Source organism: Talpa occidentalis, unplaced genomic scaffold (assembly GCF_014898055.3).
Source record: "Talpa occidentalis isolate TD23 unplaced genomic scaffold, MPIMG_talOcc4v2.1 talOcc4.7, whole genome shotgun sequence".
Taxonomy (NCBI): Eukaryota; Metazoa; Chordata; class Mammalia; order Eulipotyphla; family Talpidae; genus Talpa; species Talpa occidentalis.
In genome coordinates this window covers 40,192,125-40,210,476 of record NW_023605083.1, presented here as the reverse complement: position 1 = coordinate 40,210,476, position 18,352 = coordinate 40,192,125, and the positions used below count along the sequence as shown (strand labels likewise).

The following is an 18,352-nucleotide window of genomic DNA, read 5'->3' as shown; positions in this document are numbered from 1 at the left end:
TCCTGCTTGTTTCCTGGCTTCTCAGTGAGGCTGACACAGCTCACATGAGTGGGCAGCCAGATCTCCACATGGGGTCCAGAAACTGTCTCCTCGGTGGCCATGAACCAAGACAATCAGAGCCCTCAGCAAGTTCATGGTCGCTGAGTGGGCCTCATTGTCCTGCTCCTGCTTGATTGAGAGTCAGTGCAGATCCCTCCTCAGTGTCTGTGTGTGTGTGTGCGCGCGCGCATGTGTGTGTCTAATCCTAACTCTAACCTCACTGCCAAAGGAAGGGTGCGTCTGGAATCCACCATCAGAAAACTGAGAGACTTCATTGGTCATTATATCTTTGTCCTCAGTTTTTTCCCATCTATGAAATTAGGACTACTTTATATATCATCCAGTGAAGGTTATAACTACTTTATGTATCATATAATCTCTAGATATACATTAATTAAAGTGTGTGAAATCATTTTGTTAGTTGTGTGATACACCAGTAATGTTTGATAACTCTTGACAAAGGAATGACAAATGATGTCATACTTATGTCCCCTTATTCTAACTACTGGGGGTGTGACATGTATGTAGAGGGTTAAATGGTGGAGTCTGGCCAGAGACAGATATTGTGATTTGGTCTTTTTTGCTAATTATTCATGTATCTCTGCATCTTTAGATAAAGTATATTTTATTCCTCATTGTTAAAATAGGATTTATACTATTGATTTATTAGGGCTATGCCTAGGATTTAGGTAAAAAGTGCATGAAACCATAGCGTAGAGTCTGGCATGCTCTATGTTTAAGATAAATATTTAACAATATTAATAGTGTTGATTTGGGAAGCTGGATGGACTTCTGTTAAAAGGAAATCAGCAATATCTCAGATCAGTTACGATACTGCCAGTTTCACTCTAGCTTGTGAGAAATCACCAGGTATTCTTTTCCAATTTAGAGAGTGTCAGGTCTCTTCAAGAGGAAGTTATGGATTCTCTCCTGCTGCCCATCTCATGACTTTGCCATGCGTGCCAGGTACTGTCATGTGACCTGCAATGATAGAAAGATGGAAACTCCTTGAAGGTAGAGGCTGCATTTCCTGCTTGCTGTTACGGACTCAGTGCCTTGTGAGGAGCCTGGGCCAAGGCAGTTGTTCAAGACATATTTGTGGAATAGAGAAAAATGCCCTCTGGTTCTGTGGAAAGAAACTTTGTAGGGTATCATGAGGTCTTACGTACCCTCAGAGCCCGCTGTGACAGACTGGGAGTCACACAACCACAGGTGTGAGCAGTAAACAGATCATGGTTCAAAACTCATGCCTTCAGGTAAAAAGGATATTGCAGTGTCCTTGTGGCTAATTCTATACTTCCTACCTCCCCTTCTTTCCGTCATCCCCGGCAGAGACATGAGCAGCCTGAGGTGGGAGAACCAGAGCAGCGTGTCTGAGTTCCTCCTCCTGGGGCTCCCCATCCGTCCAGAGAAAAGGAGCCTGTGTTTTGCCCTTTTCCTGGGCATGTACCTGACCACGGTGCTGGGGAACCTGCTCATCATCCTGCTCATCAGGCTGGACTCGCGCCTCCACACCCCCATGTACTTCTTCCTCAGCCACTTGGCCTTCACTGACGTCTCCTTCTCATCTGTCACTGTCCCTAAGATGCTGTCCAACATGCACACTAATCACAAGTCCATCCCCTATGCTGGATGCATAGTTCAGATGTACTTTTTCATAGTGTTTTTTTGTCTTGACAGTCTCCTTCTTGCAGTGATGGCCTATGACAGGTACGTGGCCATCTGTCAGCCCCTCCACTACACCACCATTATGAGGCAGGAGCTGTGTGTTTCCCTAGTAGCTGGGTCCTGGCTCTTCTGCTGTCTCCATTCTCTGTTGCACACTCTGCTCTTGGCCTGACTGTCCTTCTGTGCTAACAATACCATCCCCCACTTATTCTGTGACCTCACTACACTCCTGAGGATGAGCTGCTCAGACGTGTCACTCAATGAGTTGGTGGTCCTCATTGAGGGGGGAATACTTGTCATTCTGTCTTTGAGTGGCATCTTCGGCTCCTATGTCCGGATTTGGTCCATGGTGCTAAGAGAACCCTCTGCTAAGAAATTCTTCAAAGTCCTTTCTACCTGTGGCTCCCATCTGCTTGTTGTGTCTTTATACTATGGGACCGCTGCAGAAGTTTATTTTTTCTCATCATCCACCTCCAGTGATAAAAACATAATTGCGTCTGTGATGTATATGATAGTCACCCCCATGCTGAACCCCTTCATCTACAGCCTGAGAAACAGAGACATGAAACGTGCCCTGGAAACTATTGTTAAGCGGGCCAAGTTCCTTATGTCAAAAGACTTGATCTGAATGTATTACATAGTCCGATGAGCTAGGAAACCATCTACCCTTGACCGACATCTGAATGTCCAGTTGAATGGGCTGCATGTAGAGCCCAGGGAAGTTGGCCTCTCCCGTGTCCCTCTCTGTTGATGTCCGCCAGTTGTGTTTACCCAGACTGACTCATTGATTGTGATGTTTTCTTAACAATTCTTGGGATACACAAGTCCTTATTGTAACATGAACAGGATTGGGGGCAGGAGAGGCGTGAGGATGCCAACTGGAAGGAATAAGGTAGGAAACTCCTTCAGTCCCACCAACCCTAAGAGAATCCTGCCTTTCTTCATGGCTCCTCCCAGTCAAGGGGAGGAAGGATCTAGAGAGAGCAGCTTAGAACATTCTGCTAACAGAAGCTGAATTTCTAACTTTTATTTTATTTTTTTATAGAGGCATGTTTTTATTTTATTTATTTGTTTTTTGTTTATACATGCACTGGGTACAGTCAGAAGTGCGGGAGGGTGAGAGAATTCACCAGAGCCAGAGCGGGGAGCAGAGCAGGCAGAAGGACCGAAGTACACTGCTGAGGGGAGCAGCGGGCGGCAGGAGAGGTCTGCGCGCCATGTGGGACCCTCCTCCGGTGGCCGGGGAGCAGCCGGGGATCGAACCGGCGCTGCAGAGGCCGCGGGCAGCTTCGCAACCCAGCGCTCAACCGCTGCGCCACCGGGGAGGCCCTGAATTTCTAACTTTTAAACATCTGACATCCCCACAGTAAACTCCCGATGGCTCCTAGCATCCTGTAAAGTGTGGGTTCACAGGAATAGTCCTGCCTTTAACAAATATATGTAATGATAAGATTTTGAAATTTTTCTATTTTAGTGAATATTTTAGTTGTTTGTTTATAAATTATCTTGTAACAGTTCATCTTGATTCACACTGTTGTCTGTATTTTGACAGGGTAGGACCTGCCCTGTCCAATGATGTGACCCTGTCACTCCCACTGATAGTGCACCCCGTGTCCATTGTGCTCCCCGATCCCCACCTTGTCCTCGCCTGTCCCCCATCCCTCCCCCTCTGAATGCCTCAGTTCCTAGTCGGCTTTTGCGAGCTAGTTTTTCGCTTTGACTCCGTCTGACCCTTTGTCCGGTTGCTCTGTGTTCTACACGTGACGTCATCTGGTATTTATCTTTCTCCTTCTGACTTATGCTAAGCAAAATGTTTTGGTTATTTCTAAGTAAGGTGATAAAATTGTTCTACATCTTGACCCAAGTGATAGTTACAGTAGATGTATAAATATGTAAAAATTTATCAGGCTCTACATTTCAAATTTATATGCTTCATCTAGTCATGTCCTATATTAATACACAAACGGAGGCCAGATTTTCTCAGTCAAAGGGTTAGGGGGTGTGTGTGTGGGTATACATATGTGTGTGTAAAATTATATAATTTGGAGGACATTTTATTTTTGATAAATATGTGACTTTTATTCTAAAATATTATACACAGATAATCTATACATATATATGATTTGTATTTTATATGAATGTTTTATAAATATATGTATGTCCTATATTTACATGCTGCACAAGTACATATAAAATGCATGTCATTTTCCTGACGAGGAAATGCTCCCATTTTTCTTCCTGGGTTTTTTTCTTTCTTCCCGAATGTTCTGTCTTTTACTTGCATCACAACTTACACAGAAGTCTTCTCTCTTCTTGCACCATTATCGAACATTCACCAGGGGGTTCTCTCCAGATTCATGATCTTAGGGCTCACAAGTGGACACAGGCGTGGGTGATGGTCACCTGTGTTGCCAAGTTGCCAGAGCCTACCCAGGAGGCTCAGAAGCTAGAAGAGATGAAAGAGTGAATGGAACCAATTTTTGGAGTGAAAAGTGAGCATCAAGAATATGTAGTAACTCCTAGCCAGGCTCACAAAGGAAAAAAGGGAGAAAGCACAAATAAACAGGATCATCAATGAAAGAGGAGAAATCACAACGGACACAGCAGAAATCAAAAGAATAATCAGTAACTACTATGAACAGTTATATGGAAACAAGTTTAACAATCTAGAGGAGATGGACAAATTCCTACAACTCTACAATCACCCAAAGCTAGATAAAGAAGAAATAGAACACCTAAACAGACCAATTACAATTAGCGAAATTGAAATGGTAATCAAAAACCTCCCCAAAAACAAAAGCCCAGGACCTGATGGATTTACAAATGAATTCTACCAAACATTCAGAGACGAATTAGTGCCTATCCTTCACAAACTCTTCCAAAAAATTGAGAAGGAAGGGACAATACCAAACACGTTTTATGAAGCCAACATTACACTAATACCAAAACCGAACAAGGACAACACAAAAAAGGAAAACTACAGGCCAATCTCCCTAATGAACACTGATGCAAAAATCCTCAATAAAATTTTAGCTATCAGAATCCAACAATGTATCCATAAGATAATTCACCACGACCAAGTTGGATTCATTCCAGGGGCACAAGGATGGTTTAACATCCGAAAATCAATCAACGTTATCCAACACATCAACAAAAAGAAATATAAAAACCATATGATAATATCAATAGATGCTGAGAAAGCTTTCGACAAAGTGCAACACCCATTCATGATAAAAGCCCTTGAAATTCTGGGGATACAAGGAACATACCTCAACATCATAAAGGCCATCTATGACAAGCCAACAGCCAGTATCATTCTCAATGGTGAAAAGCTGAAAGCAATTCCATTAAGATCTGGAACAAGACAAGGATGTCCACTCTCACCATTGCTTTTCAATATAATACTGGAAGTCCTAGCCAGGGCAATAAGACAAGAGAAAGACATCCAAGGAATCCAAATAGGAAAAGAAGAAGTCAAACTATCACTATTTGCAGATGATATGATATTATACATAGAGAACCCCAAAAACTCCACAGAAAAGCTAATTCAACTCATCAATCAGTTCAGTAAAGTGGCAGGATACAAAATCAACACGCAAAAGTCAGTAGCCTTCCTATACACAAACAATAAATCTGAAGAAGAAGAAATCAAAAAGACCATCCCTTTTGTTATTGAAACAAAAAAAATCAAATATTTGGGAATAAATCTAACAAAAGAGGTAAAGGACCTATACAAAGAAAACTATAAAACACTGTTAAAAGAAATAGAAGAAGACACAAAGAAATGGAGAGACATCCCCTGCTCATGGATTGGAAGAATAAACATTATTAAAATGGCCATCCTACCAAAAGCAATATACAGATTCAATGCTATTCCAATCAAAATTTCAATGTCATTCTTCAAAGAAATAGAACAATTATTGATGAAATTCATATGGAATCACCAAAAACCCCGAATAGCCAAAGCTCTCCTGAAAAAAAAAGAAGGGAATGGAGGCATCAGACTCCCAGACTTCAAACTATACTACAAAGCCATAATCATCAAAACTGCATGGTATTGGAACAAGAACAGACATACAGACCAATGGAATCGAATAGAAAATCCAGAAATAAACCCACAGATTTATGGTCAACTAATCTTTGACAAAGGAGCAAAGAATATGCATTGGAGCAAAGAAAGTTTGTTCAATAAATGGTGCTGGGAAAACTGGGTCGCTACATGCAAAAGAATGAAGCTTGACCACCACCTCACACCATACACAAAAATCAACTCAAAATGGATTAAAGAACTAGACATAAGACCTGAAACCATAAAATATATAGAAGGAAATATAGGCGAAACACTACGTGATATGCACATCAAAGACATCTTTACAGACACATCACCCAAAGCAGTGATAGTGAAGGCAAAGATAAACAGCTGGGACTACATCAAATTAAAGAGCTTTTGCACAGCAAAAGAGACAATAACAAAAACAAAGAGAAACCCCACCAACTGGGAGAACATTTTTGCACCCAACACTAATGATAAAGGACTGATCACAAAAATCTGCAAAGAGCTGATGAGACTCAGCAACAACAAAGAAAATAATCCAGTCAAAAAATGGGCAGAAGAGCTTAAAAGAAACATCTCTGAAGAGGAAATGCAAATGGCCAACAGGCATATGAAAAAATGTTCAACATCACTTGTCATCAGGGAAATGCAAATCAAAACTACCATGAGATACCATCTTACACCAGTGAGAATGGCACATATTAAAAAAACTAGCAACAACAAATGTTGGCGAGGGTGTGGAGAAAAAGGAACTCTTCTGCACTGTTGGTGGGAGTGCAAACTGGTCCAACCACTGTGGAAAGCTGTATGGAGATTTCTGGACCTACTAAACATAGAGCTTCCATATGATCCAGCAATTCCACTCCTAGGTATTTACCCAAAGGACACAGAAACATCAATTCCAAAGAACACCTGCACCCCTATGTTTATAGCAGCACTGTTTACAATAGCTAAGCTTTGGAAACAACCCAAATGCCCAAAAATAGATGACTGGATCAAGAAGATGTGGTACATATATACCATGGAATATTACTCAGCATTCAAAAAAGATAAACACATGCAATTTGCAGCAACATGGATGGCGCTGGAAGGGATCATGCTCAGCGAAATAAGCCAAAAAGAAAAAGAAAAATACCGGATGGTCTCACTCATAGCAGGAATCTAGAAAACTTAAATAAGGGACCAGGAAAATGAATAACTATAAGAAAGTGAAAATCAAAATCAACAAAAAACTATGAACCAGAGACACTTTTAGGGGGGGGGGGGGGGGAGGGGAGGGATTGGGGTCAGAATGGGGGGGCTGCAATTGTATGGGGAATATAACAATAAAATTTATTTAAAAAAAAAAAAAGAATATGTAGTAACTATATACACACAAGCTTCCCAACAAACCATAAGGATTAGAGTTGACTTTTATATAATAGCAGCAGCAAATGGTTGAAGGAAATCAGAAGACAAAGGAATGGCATCTTTTGTAAAAAAAAAAAAAAAAAAATTTAATTTTCCCAAACTAAGACAACTCTATAAGTAAATATAGCCTTCAAAAATTGAAGGTGAAATAAAGATATTTTCAGTCATTGTTATGTTTAGGATAAAATTATCTTTTAGAGCGACGAAGAATAAAATTAAATGTCATTCCCAATGGTGTAAGGTGGTATCTCATTGTGGTTTTGATGGACCTTTTCCTGACGGTAGGTGGTACTCAGTGGAAGATCGAAGGAGAAAGATACATATTGGATGGTTTCACATGTGTGTGGAATCTAGAGAAAATGGACAAAGGATTCAGGAAAAAGTTTCATAAGTCCCAAGCTGACCATACCTCTGAGACATACAGCAGGGGGTGGGTGGTAAAGGGGTGAAAACAGGGGAGTGAAGAGCACAAGGGACAGTGGGGATGGATCACAAAAGGCATGGTGGTAGGAGAACTCCAGGGAACTACACCGAGGATAGAAATCATATACTGTCCCAAACTGAACCATGATGTAAGAAAATAAATAAATTTATTTTTAAAAAATTGGAAAAGATAGTACTTGCCAAACTATTGTAATAAACCCTGAAATCTAAGTGACGTAAATAAATAGATAAATAAATAAATAATGCTTTCTATTACCTTTTCTTGTTCCTTCTCCAAAGCTTCATTTTTAGTTAGACTCAGTTTCTGAACTCTATTACCTTCCTTGCCTCGAAAGAACTTCTAACATTTCTGATGAGGCTGATGTTGCCAGCAGTTTCCTTCAATATTTGGTTGACAGAGAAAGTCTTTACTTCCCTTTCACTGTTGAAGAATAATTTGGGAGGGTAGAGGGATGACTTCCAAGTGCCTCACTTGCAGCCCCCAAAACAGAAGGGCAGCGAGCATTTGTAAAGCTGCTGCTGTGGGGGGGTCAGTGTGTTCTATAAATGTCATTGGTAGACTTTGTAGTTTAACAGCTGAACTTAGTAGCTAGTGGTATTCAAGTCTTCTTATCCTCATGATGTTCTGGCTTCTTGTTCGCTCAGGTATTGAGGGGAGTGTTGCAACTCCAGATGAGTGTGATTGTAAATTCATCTATTATCTTGAAGTTCTATGAGTTTTTGATTTAAATATTTGAAGCTCTGTTATTAAGTGCACACATATTTCAGATTGCTTTACCATGCTGATGAATATGTCAGAAGTTTGAGAAACAGTAGGGTTTCGAGAATGACTCAGGAATTACGTCTTTCTTCTTCCTTTTGTGAAAAAAAAGTGAAGTTTTATGTAATTTCTTCTTTAAGTATTTGATGGAATTTCCCATGAATCTGCTTGAACTTAGTCTATTCATTTGGGAAATTTAATTATTGATTCAACCTCTTTCGTTTTTATAGGTGTTTTCAGATATTCTATTTGTTTTTGTTTTCATTTTGGTAATGAACCACTTTTCTGGGAGTGTGATCATTTTATCTAGAAGTCTATTTTGTTAATGTATATTATTCCCTGAATTTCCTTTTATTCTCATTAACCTTATAAGGATGGTGGTGATGCCCGTTTCTCATTCTTCATCTGGATAATTTTTGCCTTGTTGTCTTTTTTGGTCAATCCAACTAAAGATTTGTCACCTACTGACTTGGTTTTTTTTTTTTTGTCACTTACAATACTTGTTGTTATCCCATATTAGGTCTGTTTCTTTGGTTTTCTTTTTCCATTTCCATCTTTACTGAGATACATGCCACTCAGTTCAATGGCTTTCAGTTGAATCAACCTCAGCTCCTGCTCTGCAGGCCTCTCAAGGGAGAAGAGAACCCCGAGCCTGGGTGGAGAATGTGCTGGTGGAAAGCGAGCTGTCCTGAAGGTTGGGGTACCTGGTGTGGGTCTACACAGGCTGGTATTACTCTGTCTGGGCCATTCTGGGATGTGTGGAGAGGCCCGTTCCATTGCTGGGCTCTTCAGGGGTCAAGGGTGTTCACAACCTCTCCTCCTCCTCATGACAGGCAGAGGGAGGGAGCATGTCACTGACATTAGGGACACCTCCCCCTGGGATGCCAGAGTTCAGTCCCTTTGGCCCCTGCATGGGATCATCTCAAGGGGAAGGCAAGAGATTGGGCAATTTGCTCTGTGGGCTTCCATGTAAACAGAGGCTTGGGGTTGTGTTCCCCAGGGTGTGATTTGTGTTGGTAAATGTAGATCTTCCTGCTCCTTGTGCAGTGCTTGTGAACGGGTATGGAAGGTGCAAAAGATCCTTAGACCACAGAGGCATAAGAGATCGGGTTCAGCAGCCAAGATGAGGATGAGTTGTCACAGATCAGAGCAAGGTGGGGATCATCATGTGGCGAGAGGAGTATTCAATAAGAACTAGAGATGAGTTCATGTAGCTTGTAGAGCCAAGTGTTTTAGTGGGTCTGACTCACACACGCCCTATTACACACACGCAGCCATATCATTATAATCAAGTAGAAAGAACTAAAACTGAGGCACCAGCTTCACCCGCACGAGCTGCACTTCAGGTCCTCAGGGGTCACCGGAGTCTGTGCTGCCATGGTCGGGACACACAGGAGTGTTTCCCATCATGTGAGCACCTTCCACACTGATCTAGACCGGGGGGCTAGACTGGCTTGCATGCCACGGGCGCCTGTGTTGCTGTGCTCGTGCTGCACCTCTTCATGGTAACTGTGTGTTGTATCTGACGTGACTGTCCGTGTGCACCGTAGAGCTTGTTTGGCTGTGTGTGGTTTGGGAGTTGTCTGGCCAACTACTTGTGGCGATTTTGTGTTTTTTCAAGCAACTTTATTGTAGTGTAATTAATATTCATAAAACTAAAGCTACTGAATAGATACATTTTGATGAGTTTGGATAAATACAGACACACGTGAGACCATCTCAAAAGGAAGGACTCACAGCCCTCACCTTCTAAAATTTCCCTTCATTGCTTGTTTGTATAATGCTTAACGTGAATAACTCATGAATTATAATTTAAAATGCTTGTAATCACTACTCTGTGAGACTGCACCCTGAAAAATGGACTCCCCAAAGGAAGGGCGGTGGCTTATTTACTACTCTCTCTCTAGCGCCTAACTCAGCATCTACACTTGTTAAAAAAGATGCACTAACCCTAATTAGCATTGAGAGGCTTTGGGTCACATATTTGTTCACGTGACAGCATCAGTGTCCAGGCTGGATGAGGCCCCAGCAGGTGAGAGCATCGGGGTGTGTCTGCACAGACACCTTTACTCACAAACTATGTGACCATCTGTCCCTGCTATGTCACAGTTTCTAAGATCCTCACATTTCCTACTTCCCTCTACCCCAGAAGACAGTAAAGCAGCATGAGGTGGGAGAACCAGAGCAGTGTGTCCGAGTTCCTCCTCCTGGGGCTCCCCATCCGTCCAGAGCAGCAGGGCCTGTTCTTCGCCCTGTTCCTGGGCATGTACCTGACCACGGTGCTGGGGAACCTGCTCATCATCCTGCTCATCAGGCTGGACTCGCGCCTCCACACCCCCATGTACTTCTTCCTCAGCCACTTGGCCTTCAATGATGTGTCCTTCTCAACTGTCACTGTCCCTAAGATGCTGTGGAACATGCAGACTCAGGACTTGTCAATCTCCTATCCAGGGTGTATCTCACAGATGTATTTTTATTTGGTTTGTGGTTGTTTGGATAACCTGCTTCTCACGGTGATGGCCTATGACAGGTATGTGGCCATCTGTCACCCCCTCCACTACACCATCATGATGAGGGAGGAGCTGTGCCTGCTGCTGGTGGCGGGCTCCTGGGTCATCTCCTGTGGCAGTGCCTTGTCCCACACTGTTCTCCTGACTGAGCTGTCCTTCTGTGCTGACAACATCATCCCCCACTTTTTCTGTAGTCTCCCCATCCTGGTCAAGCTGTCCTGCTCAAACACCTCTGTCAATGACTTGGTTATATTCATTTCTGGGGCTGTGTTTGTCATCATTCCATTGAGTGGCATCCTGGTCTCTTATGGCTGCATTGGGGCTTCCATCCTGAGGGTCCCCTCTACCAAAGGCATCACCAAAGTCTTCTCCACCTGTGGCTCCCATCTCTCTGTGGTGTTTCTCTTTTATGGAACAATTATGATTGAGTTCTTTTCCCCTTCATCAAGCAACTCCAATGACAAAGACATGATTGCTTCCCTGATGTACACAGTGGTGACCCCCATGCTGAACCCCTTCATCTACAGCCTAAGGAACAGAGACATCAAACTGGCTATGAGGGTCCTTTGCAGAAAAGATGTCCTTTTTTCCCAGTGAGAATCACCTGATCATGCTCTTCCATGACTGACCTTGTCAAGATCTGCCCCATAACTTGTGTGCTGTCCCCCATGTCCCAGCCCCTCCAGGTACTCTTGAAAGGGGGGTCATGTTACTGGATCTGTCTCTCCCCACTTAGTCATATTTATCACCCATCTATTCTTCCACAACCTTAACTATGGAATTGCCCAAAACACACACTGATATTTTTGTTTTTCAAACTCCCGAGCTCCTAACCTCGGCGGTGGGGCTGACCACGCGTGACAGCTGCACTGTTGTCTCTGTTCCTGGAGGAGATGAGTCCTTGCTAGATAACAAAGCACATCACCACCTCTCAGAATAAAACACCAGGTTTCAGACTTCCATTTGAAGAGAAAAGTTGGATTTTTTTATTGAGAATATCCAATATCCTCTGTTTGATGCAAGTTTGGAAAAAATTGTGGTTGTTTCCAGTCTGAAAATATCCACTTCTAATAAATGCACAAATTCATAATTTGTACAACAGGATTACTGACTGCATGCTCACTATGTGCCAGGCCATTTTCTCAGTTCTCAGGAAACAAGAGAAAAAAACAAAACAATTTCTCCTAGCAATTTTAGTTTAAGTGATAAAAAATTCTTGTCTGTATTATTTTAGGGGAACTCCACAGTTTATATGTTATGTTTTCATTTTCATTCATTTAAAACTAGTTTCTTATTTCCTTTTTATTTCCTGCTTGGCTAAAATGCTATTTGTAATTGTGTTATTTGTTACCAAATACTTACACCTTTCCTAACTATCTTAATATCATTGATGTCCAACTATTTGCCTTGTGCTTAGTAAGCATATCTGATGTGATTTAAATACTTCTAAATGTATTGAGATCTGTTTTATAACAGATTATGGTGAATCTTCCTAATAATAACTAAGTAATTCTCATTCCTTCTTTTCATTCATGATATCACTGCTATTGTTCATTTCAATGTTCAAAGCATACATAAGCATACATATATATATAGTAATACATAAAATACGTACATAAGTATAATTGAGTTATTGTTACTGTTCTATTTAGGATAAAATTATCTTTTAGAGCACTGAGAATAAAAATATATAAGTGCTTCATTTACCTTTACTTGTTCCTTCTCCAAAGCTTCATTTTTAGTTAGACTCAGTTTCTGAACTCTATTACCTTCCTTGCTTCTAAAGAACATCTAACACTTCTGATGAGGCTGATGTTGCCAACAGTTTCCTTCAGTATTTGGTTGACAGAGAAAGTCTTTACTTCCCTTTCACTGTCGAAGAATAATTTTGGGGATACAGAGTGATAACCTCCAAGTGCCTCACTTGCAGTACCCAAAACAGAAGGGCAGCGAGCATTTGTAAAGCAGCTGCTGTTGGGGGGGTCAGTGTGTTCTATAAATGTCATTGGTAGACTTTGTAGTTTAACAGCTTAACTTAGTAGCTAGTGGTATTCAGGTCTTCTTATCCTCATGATGTTCTGTCTGCTTGTTCTCTCAGGTATTGAGGGGAGTGTTGCAACTCCAGATGAGTGTGACTGTGAATTCATCTATTATCTTGAAGTTCTATGAGTTTTTCATTTAAATAAATATTTGAAGCTCTATTATTAAGTGCACACATATTTCAGATTGCTTTTCCATGCTGATGAATATGTCAGAAGTTTGAGAAACAGTAGGGTTTCAAGAATGACTTAGGAATTACATCTTTCTTCTTCCTTTTGTGGAAAAAAAAGTGAAGTTTTATGTAATTTCTTCTTTAAATATTTGATGAAATTTCCAATGAATCTGCTTGAACTCACTCTATTCATTTGGGAAATTTAATTATTGATTCAACCTCTTTTGTTTTTATAGGTGTTTTCAGATATTCTATTTGTTTTTGTTTTCATTTTGGTATTTACCACTTTTCTGGGATTATGATCATTTTATCTCGTGGTCTATTTTGTTAAAGACTTGTCACTTACTGACTTTTTTACAATATTTGTTGTTATCCTTTATTGGTTCTGTTTCTTTGGTTTTCTTTTCCCATTACTATCTTTACTGAGATACAGTAACACATATTTCACCTTTTTGAAGTGCTCAATTCAATGGCTTTCAGTTGAATCAACCTCAGCTCCTGCTCTGCAGGCCTCTCAAGAGAGTTGGAAGCCCTGGAGGCTGGGGGGCCAGTAGAGAGTGTGCTGTCCTGGAGGTTGGGGTGCCTGGTATGGGTCTACATGGGCTGGTACTACCCTGTCTGGGCCATTCTGGGATGTGTGGAGAGGCCTGTTCTGTTGCTGGGCTCTTCAGGGGTCAAGGGTGTTCACAACCTCTCCTCCTCCTCATGACAGGCAGAGGGAGGGAGCATGTCACTGACATTAGGGACACCTCCCCCTGGGATGCCAGAGTTCAGTCCCTTTGGCCCCTGCACAGGATCATCTCAAGGGAAGGCAAGAGATTGGGCAATTAGCTCTGTGGGCTTCCATGTAACCAGAGGCTTGGGGTTGTGTTCCCCTGGGTGTGATTTGTGTTGGTAAATGTGGATCTTCCTGCCCATTGTGTGGTGCTTGTGAATAGACATGGAAGGTGCAAAAGATCCTTAGACCACGGAAGCATAAGAAGCAGGATTCATGTAGGAGCTAAGATGAGCAAGAATTGTCACAGTTCAGAGAAAGGTGAGGAATCATCACTGGTGTAGATATGACCTTTGGTGAGATTGAGAGAGAGAGAGAATGTGTTTGTGTAGCTTATATGTCCAAGTTATTCAGTGGGTGTCTGACTCACACACTGTGACGTATGTGACCATATCAATTATAATAAATTAAAAATAATTCCCTGAGACTGCCCAGCTATGATGCAAAAATGAGAACGAGGAATGGCGGATTAAAGAAAAAGTTATTTTTGATACATTTGTCTACAAGGCAGCAGTCAAGTGCTGGGGATGCTCTGATCGCTGGGGATCTTGATGTGGGCTCCTCTTGTTCCCCTGGACATGGGAGTGGTCCACAGAGGTAAACCCACATTTCAGGTGGACACCTGACTGTGTCTCTTGGCTTCTCGGACCTTTAATTGCTGACATGTGTAGTTCATGCTCATGCTGCCAAAATAACGAGCTTTCTTTTTGTGTTTCATTCACTGTTTTAACAGTTGGTTTTCATCAGCAATTTAATGTCTCTTGATATATTTTCTACATCAGTATTATATAATATGGATGTAATACACCAATATTATAATTATTACATTTTACCATTTTAAGCATTTTTAAGTTGAGTTCAGTAGCATTAAGTCCATTTACACTGTTGTGCAACCATCACCTCGTGCATTTCCAGAACTTTTATCCACTTTCCAAACTGAAACTTTTGCCCATTACACCCTCCTTCTGCCCAGTCGCCGGCAAGCACCATCCCATAATTTGTCTCTATGGGTTAGGCTGCATTAAAAACCTCATAAAGTGAAAATATGCAATGTTTATCCTCCTGTGACTGCCTTTCTCATGTAGCATAAAGTCATCAAGGGTCACCCCTACTGTTGCATGTGCCAGGATTTGCGCCTTTTTAAGGCTGAGTCATATTACTCTGTGTTCAGATGCCAAATCTGGTTTATCCTTTTAGGTGTCAATAGACCGATTTGCTTCTGCCTTGGGCGCTTGCTATTCAGCACTGCTCTGAACATGGTGCACAGATATCTTTTTGAGACCATGTTTTTAATTTTAATTTTTGAATCGTGGTAATTCTGCATTTAATTTTTCTAAAAACTTCCATGTTTTAAATAGCGACTGTACATTTTTACGCTCTCAGTAGCAATGCACAAAGGTGTCAGTTTCTCCACATTCTCACTGTTATCTTGGTTTCTTAATAGTTATTCTAATGATGTGATCTGATTCTATGTGTTGAACACTTATTTTATACTTAGAATTTTTTTAATTCCCTAATAATTCTGCAAATGGTGTGCATGTGTAAGGAAGAGGGAGGGGGGGACTTACTAACAGAATAGTAAAAGTCAGACAAAGCTTATGAGTGAGATTGAGATTCCTGTTCTTCATCACTGTTCTGTGAGGACATGCCCTGAAAAATGGACACCCCAAAGGACTGTGGCTTATTTACCACTCACTCTCTTGAGCGCCTAAATTAGCATCTACACTTCTTAAAAAGATATACTAATCCTGATTAATGTCAAAGGCCTTGAGGTCAGTGTCCAGGAAAGCCCGCTGCCCAGCTCTCCCCAGACTGGACGAGGCCCCAGCAGGTGAGAGAGCATCATGGTGTGTCTGCAGAGATACCATCACTCACACACTATGTGACCATCTTTCACTGCTATGTCACTGTTTCTAAGATCCTCACATCTCCTACTTCCCTCTACCCCAGAAGACAGTAAAGCAACATGTGTTGGGAGAACCAGAGCAGCGTGTCCGAGTTCCTCCTCCTGGGGCTCCCCATCCGTCCAGAGCAGCGGGGCCTGTTCTTCGCCCTGTTCCTGGGCATGTACCTGACCACGGTGCTGGGGAACCTGCTCATCATCCTGCTCATCAGGCTGGACTCGCGCCTCCACACCCCCATGTACTTCTTCCTCAGCCACTTGGCTCTCACTGACGTCTCCTTCTCAACTGTCACTGTCCCTAAGATGCTGTGGAACATGCACACTCAGGACCTGTCAATCTCCTATCCAGGGTGTATCTCACAGGTGTATTTTTATTTGGTTTTTGGGTGTGTAGACAATCTCCTTCTTGCAGTGATGGCCTATGACAGGTATGTGGCCATATGTCACCCCCTCCACTACACCATCATGATGAGGGAAGAACTGTGCCTGCTGCTGGTGGTGGGCTCCTGGGTCATCTCCTGTGGCAGTGCCCTCTTGCACACTGTCCTCCTGGTGGGTTTGTCCTTCTGTGCTGACAACATTATCCCGCACTTTTTCTGTAGTCTCTCTGTCCTACTCAAACTGTCCTGCTCAAACACCTCTCTCAATGATTTGGTGATATTTACTGAAGGGGCTGCAACAGTCATTTTTCCATTGAGTGGCATCCTGGTCTCTTATGGCTGCATTGGGGCTTCCATCCTGAGGGTCCCCTCTACCAAAGGCATCACCAAAGTCTTCTCCACCTGTGGCTCCCACCTCTCTGTGGTGTGTCTCTTCTATGGAACAATCATGGCGGTCTACTTTGCCCCCTCTTCAAGCAACTCTAATGACAAAGACATGATTGCCTCCCTGATGTACACAGTGGTGACCCCCATGCTGAACCCCTTCATCTACAGCCTACGGAACAGAGACATCAAATTGGCTTTTAGGTTTCTTTTCAGAAAAGATGTCCCTTTTGTCAGGTGAGAATCACCTGGTCATGCTTTTATTTCACCACTGACTGTCAAGATGCCTTCTAAAAAAATTGGTGTCTTTAAGATGGCAGTCATTTACTGGACCAAATCCTTTTCACTTCATCATATTTGTTGGACATTTATTCTTCTGTAACCCTAAATATGCCATTGCCCAGAACACATTCATTTTTGTAGTTTTCAAAGCACTGAACACCTTTATTACTCAGGTATGTGGCCACACTTTTGTCTTACCTTTCTGACGAGAGCTGGATCACTTGCTAAAATACAAAACACATTCTATCGAAAAGAAAACATGATAGCAGATTTTTCTGCTTCCTTTTAAAAGAAGAACATTAGATTTTTGGTGGTGAGAACAGCCTACATCGGTGAGATTAATTTAAGTCTGACCATTGTCTTGTTTCCAAACAAGAGAACACACTTTTGATAGAGAACAGTGAAGTGCATGAATTCATGATTCATGCACAGAAAAGTACTGACTGATGAGTGCTACACTCCAGGCTTCTCTCAGTTCTGAAAATACAAGTTTAGAGAAAGAAGAACCCAACTCCGTCATCATGTGGAGTTCACATTCCAGAATTCCTGATCCCACTCATGATGCTATTTTCCTTAGTAGTTTTTATTTCTTTTTAACTATAAGACTATGAGGTCTGTGGGACATGGGTGTTTGTTCTGAAATAAATAAGTAAATTCTACTTTGATTTGTTGGTAAAATCTACTATGATTAAAGGAAGCATAAAAAGGGGAAGCAAAAGTACTGGGGTGGAGTTTGTAATTTTTTGATTAATATATTTTATTTTATATAATTCTTACATCATTTTTCATTTTTGCACAATGTATGCATTTTCTTTTTGGTTATATTCCCTATACGGTTCTGCCCCCCTTATTTTGACCCTAACCCCTCCCCTCCCTGCCCCCCCCCCAGTAGTGTGCTCTGGTTTATAGTTGCTTATTTATTTTGATACATTGTGTGATATTTATATGTTACAGTTAACATCACATAGTCCAGTTTATTGGAAGGATAACATACACATGTTAGAGATGACAGGTAGCAAGTCATGGGGATATCTGGAGAGAAGTATTCCAAGCGTGAAGATCAGGACTAGAAATCCTCTGAGGTGAGGTGATGCCTTACCTATCCAGGAACATGCTGAGGGCCTCTGTCATTGGACAGGACTGAGTCAGGGGCCTGCATCACCAGTTCTAAGCTGAGCGATATTGGGGGAGGAAGTGTGTAGGTCAGTTAAGTTCATGGTAAATGTATCAGTCAAGTTCTCAGGGAAATGGCACCTTTCAGGTGCGGGATTGTAGAGAGACACCTATTTTAAGGAAGTGTCTCGTAATTGTGGAGGTTGCTCAGTCAAAGGCTGCAGAGTAAACAAGAAGCCGGAGGTGAAGCTGAAGGATCCTCCTGGCACAGAAGACTGAGAAGAACCACATGAGAAGGATGGGGAGAAACTCCACTCTGACCTGTGGTTGTTCCCCAGCTGGTCTGTGCCACCCCAAAAGCACCCAGCTCTCTCCATTTTTTCTCCAGTGGATGAAATGGTCCCAGACATCCAGACCC

The 18,352-nt window shown here is 41.9% G+C and overlaps 2 protein-coding genes across 2 annotated transcripts; both read left to right on the top strand.

Moving 5' to 3' along the window:
- The first annotated feature begins 1,375 nt into the window (after positions 1-1,375).
- Positions 1,376-11,482, top strand: LOC119231369 (olfactory receptor 1J4-like). The gene is given in 2 exon segments (XM_037493143.1): positions 1,376-1,881; positions 10,540-11,482. Coding segments are annotated over 2 exon segments (1,449 nt in total).
- A 4,356-nt stretch (positions 11,483-15,838) lies between these two features.
- Positions 15,839-16,780, top strand: LOC119231368 (olfactory receptor 1J4-like). The gene has a single exon (XM_037493142.1). The coding sequence runs from the start codon at positions 15,839-15,841 to the stop codon at positions 16,778-16,780; it is 942 nt and encodes a 313-aa protein (XP_037349039.1).
- The last annotated feature ends 1,572 nt before the right edge of the window (positions 16,781-18,352 follow it).

Excerpts from the sequence above, each read along its gene's own strand:
- LOC119231368 (XM_037493142.1), top strand. The coding sequence starts at position 15,839 with ATGTGTTGGGAGAACCAGAGCAGCGTGTCCGAGTTCCTCCTCCTGGGG.